At 38.5% G+C, this 12,684-nt stretch overlaps 1 protein-coding gene across 5 annotated transcripts in view; it reads right to left on the bottom strand.

The window, feature by feature from the left end:
• LOC127965131 (diacylglycerol kinase eta) overlaps positions 1-12,684 on the bottom strand; it is a 73,578-nt gene that overhangs the window by 45,113 nt on the left and 15,781 nt on the right. For 3 of the 5 annotated variants that reach the window (XM_052565723.1, XM_052565722.1, XM_052565724.1), the window contains 2 exons: positions 8,370-8,480; positions 6,597-6,677 (listed from right to left, as the gene is read on the bottom strand). In XM_052565723.1, coding sequence (XP_052421683.1) covers positions 6,597-6,677; positions 8,370-8,480 — 192 coding nt within the window. Of the gene's footprint in view, positions 1-1,370; positions 1,916-6,596; positions 6,678-7,814; positions 7,962-8,369; positions 8,481-12,684 lie in introns of those variants that run through there. The other 2 variants (XM_052565726.1, XM_052565725.1) reach the window with 2 other exon arrangements.

The raw sequence follows: 12,684 nt of genomic DNA, 5'->3' as shown, positions 1-12,684 counted from the left end.
CACTTGCTCCATCGCGGTTAACTCCAGCCAATACAGAGTTCCTCATCTTTTCATACCACAGGAAAGAGATACTGCGTTTAATTAAAGCGCTCCCTCGTCGTACCCCTTGAAGTCTACATTATTTCACATTAGTGAGCCAGCGGATTCCCTCTGGACAAAATTGATTCTTATTTCATTAGATCTAGCTCAGTCTATATATGGACCTTAATCTCTGGCGGGTCAGGCCCATTTTTTTCTAAGAAAGATCATTAAGGACATATCAACAAAGTTGATTTTTAATAATATTTCCAATATGCTTTTATCGTGTAGATTTCATTATCATTGTTCCTGTATTGATCTGGTGTGCTTTACCAGACTTCATAAGATTATTCATCATTAAATAAGCTACATTAGTAAGAACATCACAGATAAAGTGTCTCAAACATGATTTAACTGTTTACAAAGGACTGTCGAAATAATGCTGACAGAGTATTCTGCTTTGTCCTTTTAAAACAGCTCGATGTCGATGAGTGTGACAAACTGAATTCCATTTAGAATTTTTAAACACTATTCTAATTATGAGGCGGGTCTCAAAAATGGTAAATAGCACATAGAATGATGAATAGAGAATAAATGAACACTTCTAGAAAGTGCATGCATTGGAAAAGACTTAGAAAATTTAAATAAATAAACTAAATTAAATATGAAAGTAGTAGGATCATTTAAACTACACTATAAGTTAACAATTCCAGTGGCAAAGATGTAGTTTTTGGAGTATGTTTTACAAGAAAATATCAAGTTTCTAAGTTTAATTATTTGTGAAATATACTAGCTAATTTTCTAGAGTGAAAATGGTTTAAAAGGGAATCTTACATTAGCGTTTTCACTGTACTTAAGGGGGAAAAAAACAGGTAATGAAAAATAGACCAAAGATATGTACTTTCCCTTTATACGTCCAAGCAGATTTGAACCTAAAATCTGATCTGATCATATTTGGTGTCAAGTACGCACGTGCAAACATACAGAAAATGACATTAATAAACACTGTCCTAAGTCTCTCCCAATTCTGTACCATCTCGAGATGCATCAGTCTGCTGCACCATTAAAACTAAGCAGCATAAATACAAAATGACAAATCCATTTGCGTGTAGCCCTTTAAAAGCTCTAGCCGCAGCCAACTGAGGATAATGGAATCTTGTTCTCGAAAGCTGGCGACGAAGAGCACTTGCTGCTGGAAGCTTTGCCCCGCTCACATCACGTGTACCTCAAGGTGCAGCGTCCTGCCTTTCCTCTTACACGCTCAGAAACCCTCACAGAGCTCAACCAGAATATAAAGACAAGTTTCCATTCAGGTAGTGAGCAGAACCCAGTTACAGTATTCATGCACTCACCAGCGATCCGCTCTCAGCTGCACCGCTGCTTCTGGAATCACGAGCCGATGCCTGTGAGTCTGTTTGTTAAGCCTGGTTTCTCCGGGGTTGCTCTCGCCCTCCCCAACCGCTGCAGAGCCCTCCACCGCTCAAGGAACAGCCCACCGGAGACACATGCAATGTCACATGCACCGCCACACTCAGCGCTTCCACATGGCCATACACATGAGTGCAAATCTCGATGGACGAATAAAGAACGTTTCCTGCATACTAAGTAGCTGTTTTAAGACGTCGCGTGTGTTTAAGCTGGACCCTGTTCTCCATTACAGCGCGCTCCAGACCACTGGTCAAGTCAAGCAGAAGCGAGTCATTAAGGAGAGCAGGCTAGCGTTCGCCTCTTCCCATCATCCCTCATCACTCGCTGTGCCTCCGTCCTCCAGTATCTTTCACTCGCTCTCCGCTTTTGACTGTAGCCCTACACCACCGGGAGGTGTTTGTGAGTGACATCACTCGAGGATTTCCTTTTGTTCCGCAGACATATCACTTCTTTCTCTCTCTCTCTCTCTCTCTCTTTCTCTCAGAAACACACAGTGCTGTGGGCTATTTTTAGCTCACAGCACGACTACAAAGCAGAAGGTTGCTACACTCTGAAAAATGCAGCAAAAATGGAGCCCAAAGTGGCTGCGCATTATGAAAAGGTGCCTGCTTTAGAAAAGAAAATTGCAAGGGAAATCGATTTTGTCTCGTTTGTTTCTTCTAGAGTGCAATGAGATAAAGTGCAAATGGAGACTTTAGGGCACGTCTACTGCTTTTCAGGATATTCTCTGGGGGATAAAACCCAGTAGTCTCTCAGTAATGCCACAAACTCCGATTTGTGCTCAAGATATTGTACAAGAAATCTGATATCAATTCTTCTCCAACATATTTCATCAAATTATTCCAAGCTATGCTATAAAAATGTAACAGATCATACCCTTTCTTTGTAAATAACTTTATCCTAATACTATACTATACTATACTATACTATACTATAATATAATATAACTTAATTCCATCAAGAACATTTTCAAAAGTATTTTAATCATTTTTAATGATTAGGCATGTCTCAATAACTTTAAAGACTACTTAAATATTAATATAGACTAAATTAACACTTCTAGAAAGTACATTTCAGAAAAAAAATGAATGATAAAAAATATAAAGTTAGATGATTAGAATTCTTTTGTAAACTACAGTATGTATATATATATATATATATATATATATATATATATATATATATATATATAAAACATTTTTTCAAGTTATAAATTACAGTGGCAAAAATGCAGATTTTTGGAGTAAGTTTTACAAGAAAATACTGTTTTAGTCTTTCTACTTTTTTAGTTTATTTATTTGTGAAATTTACTGGCGAATTTACTAGTTGGTTTCAAAAGGAAATCCTACATCATTTTTGCTTTCAGTACACTGAAGGAAATAAAGAGGATTAAAAACGGACCTAAGATACAGACTTTCCTCTTATATGCTCATGCAAATTTTAACCTATTGTGAATTTTTTTTTTTATTCTAGACCGTTTTGTGTCAAGTTTGCACATGCAAACATACAGAAAATGTGATTCTGACTAATAACTAACTGAAATGAACTGATGAAGTTTTAAGTCTATCACAATTTCTTTGTGCTCAAAGTCAAACATTTCTCATCAAATTATTCCAAGACCAGATGATCCAAGCTATGCTATTTAAATTCATTAATAGGTTTTGATAGATTTTGGAAAAATAAAAAACACAATAAAACTGTGGCTATTTTTACTTCAACTTCAGTAAAACATTACAGAGAACTCCATTATGTATCTTGTGACATAAAAGAGCAACTTCTGAGCGATATAATTCTCCTGTGAGCAAACCTTCAAGAGCCTCAGGAGACCACTAACCAGCACAGAGCAAATTCCCTCAAAATGAAGTTTGTCATTTCTGCCCGACAGTGTCAGTGGGATCACAAAAACAATGCTTTCAAATGGGTTTTGAGTGGGTTTGGCTTGCTCAGAAGTGTGTAATGTATTTCTGAAATCTCCAGATCAGCACGCTTGTTCTGAAGAAAAAGAACACACACTTTATTGCCAAAAAAGCATCTACATGGGCCTAGGTAAGTATAATGAGCATCTGTTATTTTTCTTGGTAGTGGGTGATTTCTTTTTTCTGAGGGGAGCGTAGAAGGGGAGCGTAGTGTGCGTTACACACACGTCCACACGGCCCACTGTTAAACAATATGTCAGCGATCAAATCATCCAAAACATGCTCAGTGGAGCACTAACATCTCTGCTGCTAAGAATAACCCCTCGCTCTCCTCAGAGCTTTTTTAGTCCGCCGTTGTTTCTTTTTATAGCCGTGCCTGGGGAGCAGGCCTGCAGTTTTTAGAAGGACACGACCACAGTCCCTGCGCCACGGCGTGTTTGATCGCAGCTGACGACACTTGTTTACTTGCTCGCAATCGCAAACACACGTTATACCATGGAAAAGCACAACAACACAACCCTGAGGCAGCATTTGCATGTTTCACAGTGCAGAGAATAAGTAACTTGCAATGATTTTCTAATAGTGGATGTTTCTGGGATCTCTGAAGCTTAAGTCGTTGTACGTCTATAGTAAAAAATGAATCGCTTTGTGTTCCCATTTGCTCCATTAGAAAAATCCTGTCATGTTCCTGCACGATCGTGTATCCAAAAAATACAAATAAAAATTTAAGAGAATTACAGCAGTCAGAAAAGAGACAGATGCCAAATTTACTCTCTCTCCAATCAGATGTTGTATTAGAAACGTTTGTGGGCAATGGCAATGTTTTCTTTTTGTAATTTAATGACAATATAATAAAACACAAAGTATAATGTTAAAAATGAGCATTTCAAAATGTTTTGCTAGATTTATGATGTTTTGCTAGAAACGTGCCATCACAGTAGTAAGGGTAACACTTTATTTTGAGCCAGCTTTAGACATGTTACTAACAATTTTTCTTTTCATTTCTTTTTTTTTTTTGGATGGGTCCACAACATACAACATACTGGCTATGAGAAACTTCCCAAGTATATGTCAACTTATTCTACTTATTCTACATTCTCACCTAAAATACTTTTAAAACTACATGTCATGACACGATAACATTTTGAAAGTTATCCGAATAAATAGTGGTTGAAATCACAATGCTGCGTGAACTCAACTGGCAGAAGCCCCTCCCATGACTTGAATTCACATCTGTTGTGAAGTGAGTTTCACGCGCGAATGAAGTGAGTAAACTCAAAATTTTCAAGCATCCAATTACGTGCGAATAGTGCGATTTATTCGCGCAAGTCGCGTCTGGTGTGAACGCCCCATGAGAGTTAGTAGACATGTGGTTGCAAATGAATTAGAATTAGTTGACATGTAGTTGCAAAGTTTCTTATAATTAGTAGTGTCTATTAAAACAAAGTGTAACGAGTTTTGAGTTATAAAAATCTTGCAATCCTGTTTCAAGCAAATACTGCAATACAAGCCAGGTTTTCGAATTTGAATTAAAAACACAACAACAACAAAATAATAATAAAGTCACGTATATTAATCCAAGAAATTTTGCCAAATACGCACTTTTGCAGTTCGCTTTGGCACCAAATTCTCCACCATCATCTTGTCAGTCATGTCTTTTTACTCTATCCACATAACTAAAATCTCAGCTTTCAGCTAGTAATTGTAGGGTCATTATCCAACTGAACTAAATAGTTTTACTTTATATATATATATATATATATATATATATATATATATATATATATATATATATATATATATATATATTAGGGCCGGGACTCGATTAAAAAAATTAATCTAATTAATTAGAGGCTTTGTAATTAATTAATCGAAATTAATCGCATTTTAATCGCAGATAAATATTTGACCTGAGAACAGTGAGAAGTAATTTTTTTCACATGGATTTATAGTATACCATTGAATAATGACTGAATACATAAGCTTAAAGGAACACTCCACCATTTTTTTAAATAGGGCTTATTCACATTATTTCCTACATTTAGATAGGTGGGCAAATGCATTTTTGTGTCAGTGCATACATTGTTTTAGTTTGACTGGGTCGGCGTTAGCTTAGCTTAGCACAATGAATGGAATCCTTTGTTGCCAGCTAGCATGGCCTGAGTAAAAGTGATAAAAAAAAAAAACCCACCTAATTACTTCTTGTGGCCTGCGTATTCACAACGAGTACAAATAGCGATCCAGATTAACACTAGGCGATTTCCTAGGCAGATATTGACTTGGGACTATATTATGGGGAAGCACAGGCGAAGCACTGCTGCTTCGGCGCAGAGAATCACGCAACACATGAAAACATCAACTCTATGTGAATACAGGTATAATATGGGTCGATCTATACATGCGTCATGATTAAAATAATCACTTACTCTGTGGACAGCTGTCCATTTGGTCCATTTGGTTATTTTTGTTCAACCAAGTCTAGCAGACCAGTGCAATTTTTGCCATGAAGTGTAGCAATAGCATATTTAGAAATAATTTAGAAATAGTACATTTCAGAAATTCAGGAAGCTCATAGGTGCTGGAACCTTCTGTAAAGTGTTTTTTAAGTAAAACACAATACTGTCAATTACATTCAGAACATTGGAAACACTGACTATTAGAAAACATCTCTCTGTTGCTTCAGAGGCCATAACATACTAAGTCCAACTCTCAATAACCTTGGCCAAAACAATAAAGAGTTCAACATAAACTGTTGCACCAACAAAATAATACATAGTTCAACATAAAGTGTAAAGTCCACGCTAGCTGCTATATGTTTTGCGTTGAGGTGATACTTGAGGCTCGATGTGCTGCTGCGGTGATATGTGAACGCTAGTTGGTGCTCCAGTATAATCGGTCCGACGAAACTCATCCTGTGAGAAACGTTCCGCGGTGCAAAAATAAGTTATAAAAAATGCAGGAAATTTTTTTCTGTAATTAATTAATCTTAGTTAACGCGTTATTTTTTGTGTAATTAATTAATCTCAATTAACGCGTTAAAGTCCCGGCCCTAATATATATATATATATATATATATATATTAAATGACAGTGGGGGCAAGTAATGTAATCAGTGAATGGACGAACACCATCCTGTAGTATCCAGCAGACTAATAGTCAGTATTACACATCTAATGTGCTGTCTGTTTGTGGATATTCACCTGTGTTGACATAAAGCGTGAAAATGGCCGCTTACCGTGAAACTATTGTTGACATTCTTTGTGCTTGATTCGGCAACACTGGCATCTGAGAGATCCACCTCGTCGAAAATAAGAGACTGTGGACAGGAGGAGAAACAGAAGGAGAAGAGTAAACATTGACGATCACAGTAACGCAACAGATTTAGCTTATGCTCATAAAAAAAAATCTTCTGCACAGTAATGCTGAATACTGTTCTACTGAAATGACACGGAAATGAGCTTATTGAGCTACTGCTTATCCTATGCACTACCATGCGTGTGTGCTATATGAGTTTAAGATGGATGGCAGATAGCTGGGTGTGTTATGACCTCCTCCATCAGCGCAGAGAGCAGAACTAAAGGCCTGAGATAATAATAATAGCAGTGAGAACCTCTATTAGGAGAGCCAGGATGTTAGAAACTACTGTTGACTAAATTGATTAAATGGCAACACAATATATCATACCACCCGGCCCTATGTATAATCAGCTTCATGCATGAACTCCAAAAAGAGATACGTATTTGAAGGATAAAATAAGTATTTCCAGGCTTCTTGAGACCTTTCCATCAAGTTTGAGTGGCTGATATTTGAGTAAACGATGCTTGTAGTATACTCAGGCAGTGTAAACAGTGTGACATCCTATTTATGATCTGTAGGCTTGACCACTCTACAGCATGAATCTGTCACAGACCATGCAAACAAAACCCCCTCGTCTGAACACAGCAGGGTGATCAGCCACCTCGTTTCTGTCTGTGAGGTCTGTGTCGTAACACCCAGCTCTCTGCCGCCATGTGCTAGTGCCACTCCATGTCATTCAGGAGCTATGCAGGAAGTGCTAGCTTGCGTCATGGCAGCTGCATAGCTATGAACTGCAGATTTTTGCCGACTTTCTCTCCTGATTCGGATCAGACCACGGACACAACGGACCCCTGAATGCCATCCGTAACCATAAGGTGGGCAGAGAACATATGAATGGAGGCGAACAAACTCAATGAAAGGCTCGTGGGTAAAACATCTCCCCTCAGACACGGACAATGACATACAAGGCACGTCTCCAGGACTCTCCTCTTCAGATGCTTAAACAGACAAGCAGACGCGGAAATGATGTGATGCCGCTTTGGTTGTCCAGTGAGGAGAACGGGCATCCCGAACAATGCCAGCAGGGTGATTGGCGGTCAGCAATGTCATTGATGAAGGCTAGAGAGATAAAGAGGGGGGCGCTGCTGTTGCTGACCCGAATCGCCACCAAGCCTTCTTCCGATCCACTGGCGCCAAGAGCGGGCGGCTGACGACGGGCACCGCTCCAGCAGACGGAAAGCACCCTCCAGCACACACGGCTACGAGAGACTCGATACTGCCAGCGGGTCAAAACGCCACCCGCCTGCCATAGAGCAACCACACACACACACACACACACACACACACATAGTGATGTTATAGGCATGGTAGAAGGTGCTATGCAGGTGCCCATGTGCAGCTCTTCAGTCCCTCTCAGCACAGGCATGCCCAGTAACTCCTGAGAGGAACCATGGTCAAGCAGGTTTTTTTACCCCCTTACCTTAGATCACTCTGTAGGGCTTACAGGGGGCTTACTTTACACTGTAAAAAATGTTGGCATCATTATAAAAAATGTTTTTGAACACAACTGGACTTTCTTTATCAGTAATTGCATAACATTAAGAAGTGCAATGGTTTACTGTTTTTAAGGCAGCAAGAAAATGTTTGAAATTTTTTACAGTGTAGTGAGGGAGTAGAATCAGTATCTGGATATAATGAAAGAATAGCTCACCTTGGCATCCTTGGCATAGTAGAGCGTCCGTCCCCGCAATTTGAAATAACGCTTTTTCCAACGCTGGAACGAGCTTGTCTGTTTCAGAAGCAGCCCTTCCTTCACGCTTGTCTGCAGAAAGAGAGAGGCAGAACAAGAAGTCAGGAACCATTTAAGCGTTTGCACACAACACAAAATCACTAATAGTGATGAATAGATTAGCTCTGTACATGTTTTATTGTTCCAGAGCTAAGACACCTCATTTGTGCTACAATCGAAGGTAGCTATATATCCAGACAGTATGCTTCAATGCCAGAATCCTCAGTAAAAATATCTTAGATCTTTGAGTTCAGCTCATGATAAATGGGGGCAAAAACAAAAGTTTTGCGTTTAGAATTTTTTTCTGTGTATATATCAGTTGGTGGTCATATAATTAGAATATCATCAAAAATCAAACGCTGTCTGTTGTTCAAGAGTGGCTTGACACAAGGAGTGCGACAGCTGAAACCCATGTCTTGCATACGTCTGTGTGTAGTGGTTCTTGAAGCACTGACTCCAACTGCAGTCCACTCTTTGTGAATCTCCCCCACATTTTTGAATGGGTTTTGTTTCACAATTCTCTCCAGGGTGCGGTTATCCCTATTGCTTGTACACTTTTTTCTACCACATCTTTTCCTTCCCTTCGCCTCTCTATTAATGTGCTTGAACACAGAGCTCTGTGAACAGCCAGCCGCTTTTGCAATGACCTTTTGTGTCTTGCCCTCATTATGCAAGGTGTCAGTGGTTGTCTTTTGGACAACTGTCAAGTCAGCAGTCTTCCCCATGATTTTGTAACCTACAGAACTAAACTGAGAGACCATTTAAAGGCTTTTGCAGGTGTTTTGAGTTAATCAGCTGATTAGAGTGTGGCACCAGGTGTCTTCAATATTGAATCTTTTCACAATATTCTAATTTTCTGAGATACTGAATTCTGAATTTTGCTTAGTTGTCAATTATAAACATCAAAATTAAACAAAATAAACATTTCAATTATAACAGTCTGTAGCTAATGAATGAATATAATATACAAGTTTCACTTTTTGAATGGAATTGGTGAAATAAATTGATGATATTCTAATTATATGACCAGCACCTGTATATGTGTATATATATATATATATATATATATATATATATATATATATATATTTGTTGAAAATTGTAAAAGTAGTGTGAACATTTAATTGACACTGACAAATCAAAGGCACGTTCCTTTGTCAGATGGAAAAGTTTTCTCCTTTTTTTTTTGCCATTTCCTGTGAACATATTCGTACCAGTGCTGACTGAGTGACATGAAACAGACGGGGCAATAAAAAAATCCTCTGTCCAACTAGCTAGTCAAGTAAGCTAAATTATAACCTTAAATATGAGCTGTTCCTGCATAGACACCATCCAATTATATCCCAGCTATGTAAACAATGTTATAATGTACTAAACAAAGAGAGGGCATGTGAGACTTAACATGAGCATAAAGGAAGCAGAATTTGAAACTCAATATCAGCTCTGGACGTCCACAGGGACATGTGCACAGTGTGGGTCTGCCCTGCCAGGGGAAGGAACAGGAAGCCTTGCCAAGATCAAGTGTGCTTCAACACCAGTTTCATGCTTGGGAGGGGAAAGACAAGGCAAAAGGCAAACAAGAAAGGAAGCCCATTACTCAAAAGATCCTGCCCTGCACAGTGCCACTGTCCCCTTGGCAAGCGTGAACTCACGGAAGCCACAAAAGGAAAAGGCAAACGATCTCAAACCCAAGATATTTATTAGCAAAAAGGCTCCATGAAAAACCTTTAACATCCATGAAACCCTTCCACTGCAAAAAACATTCTATCCTCTCTTAAATACAAAGAATCCAAATGGGGTTTTCACAGTGATGCTCTAGAAAAAGATTTTGGAATTTTTAAATATAAATGTATAAAAGTAGCGTAGTGGGGGGAGGGGCAATTAGACATGTTCTGAAATAGTACAGAATCTCCGGATCTAAAAACAAGCAAAGAAGATGCAGAAAAAAGTGACTGAATCATTGCTTATGCACATGTAAGATAAAGTGGTCATCACACATTCAACAGCATATAAACTACGATCTACGTTTTGTTCATCATTCTGAATCTGATCTGTACTTGACGTTAGGCTAAGTTTACAAGAATGTGTTTTTGTTTTAAAATGCATAACTTTTGATACAGTTAAAATTGATTTTGATACTCCTGTCGTTTAAACTACTCCGCCGCTATTTAAAATGCTGCAGACCCTGTTTAAGTTTGAAAACTTTGGGGTTGCGTTTTCAGTGTAAACGGACAACGGTTAAAACACTTTCGCTTTGCGTATCCTTGATGACCGTGTAAACAATAACATCACGCTTATTGTTGTACCCACAGATATGTATAGATGCACTATTCGACCGTTCCAGATACGTTAAGTAGCAAAATCCACCACTTTGGGACAGTGAAGTTAACTTCATTCACCATAATTATCAATGAGTATTCAAAGATATACAAGTGTATAAATTGCTCTTGTAGATGCACACAGTCAACGTGCTCAAATGTTCGCAGACCGTTCCAAAAATGGCGGATGGCTAACTTATCACGGACCGTTTTAAAACAAAAACACACTCGTGTAAACAGGGCCTTTGACAAAAATGCAATTTTCTCAGCTTTTTGTTCAAAATATTCAAGCATTGATGTATGACGCAATTTTAAGAATAGTTCATTGAATTCTTCAACAGCATCACTATGAAAAATTACTTTTGGAACCTTTATTTTGAAGAGTGAAAGATAATCCATCTTAAACCTTCTAAGTGAAACTTTCCTCAAGATCATAAATTTTGCAGAGCCGGATAGTCTCCTGTGAAAGTGACACTCCAGATAACCCGATGCAGTTTTCAAAGGCAGCGCACGCGGTTTCGCCCCTGCATGGGCCGGAGGTCTTCGACATGGCGGGAGCGAGAGGAAGGCAGCCGGAGAGAGATGGGGGCCAACACCGAGGGTCATCCTGTCAGCCGGTCGCCTTGACTACACCATCATTAAACACCATCCCAGCCCCAACCGACTATAAACAAGGGCCATAGACCTGCGAGCAGTCAAGCTCCTTCCTGTCCATTCATCTACAAATATAGCAGGAACATGGAAGAAAAAAAAAAACAAACACAAATCCACAGGCATATATGGGAGGATGGCTATTTATAGCAGAGGAAATATGCTCTCTGAGGGGAGAATTACAAACAGAGACGCAGGGTTCGATCTGACATCCTGGTGCACAGCTGTGTCAACTTAAACAGTGAATCCATCCACCAGCGCACTCGGTGACACTACATCGCTGCTAAAACACCCCTTCAGCTCGGCTATAAAACACTGAACTCACTCTGCATTTACTAAAAATACCTGAGTGACATTTAATGATAAATGGATGAAAAATGAAGGTGTGGCTGTTGGTGAAATAGTGGAAAGCTTACTTCTTTGGGGTCTAATGGATATTTACCGAGAAGTTGAGTTGCATGTGAGTGACATGGCAACCTATGGCGTTCCTATTATAATGAATGAACAAAGCTGTATAAGCTGAGAGTAAGTGTGCTGATTTTAATGGGAGTCTACTTGTTTTTTCATGCCATGTTGAATCGCTTGCAGTGTAGGTGGGGTGTGAAACTGTTGAAATGGCATTTAATTGGTACATTAATCAGATTAACTCACTAAATGTTTCGCAGTTCAAGTTTGTTTAATAAACAGCTCTCAGTCATAATATGTGAGTTACCCACAGACCGGTGGAATAAACTATGGAGATTATGAAAGTAAATTATAATGAACATAGTATAGTAATATAATATAATGATTATATAAGTAATCATACATAGTAACAACCAGTCTAAAGTCGCTGTGGTATATTTTTAGCAATAGCCAAAAAAAAAAATTGCATGGGTCAAAATTATATTTTTTTCTTTTATGCCAAAAATCATTAAGATAAGTAAAGATCATGTTCCATGACGATATTTTGTAAATTTGACAATATTTTTTACACATTCAGGTTCCAGATTTTCAAATAGTTGTATCTCAGCCAAATATTGTCCGATCCTAATAAACCATACATCAATGGAAAGCTTATTTACACTTATTGACACTTAAGCTCCAGGGTCTTAAATACGAACTTCAAAGTTGGACTTGAATGCCGCTTCTTTCTCCTTTCTACCTTCACCTAGATATCCCCATTTATCTGTCACTAAACCTCCACTGGATGACGCAAAACACATCATTTTGATAAAACTACATATCAAACTTCTGTCTACAGAGCATTTCTACTGAATAGACAGCCA

The sequence above is a fragment of the Carassius gibelio genome, chromosome B9, assembly GCF_023724105.1.
Source record: "Carassius gibelio isolate Cgi1373 ecotype wild population from Czech Republic chromosome B9, carGib1.2-hapl.c, whole genome shotgun sequence".
Classification (NCBI taxonomy): Eukaryota; Metazoa; Chordata; class Actinopteri; order Cypriniformes; family Cyprinidae; genus Carassius; species Carassius gibelio.
The sequence above is the reverse complement of the archived record's forward strand: the minus strand, read 5'-3'. Positions and strand labels throughout refer to the sequence as shown.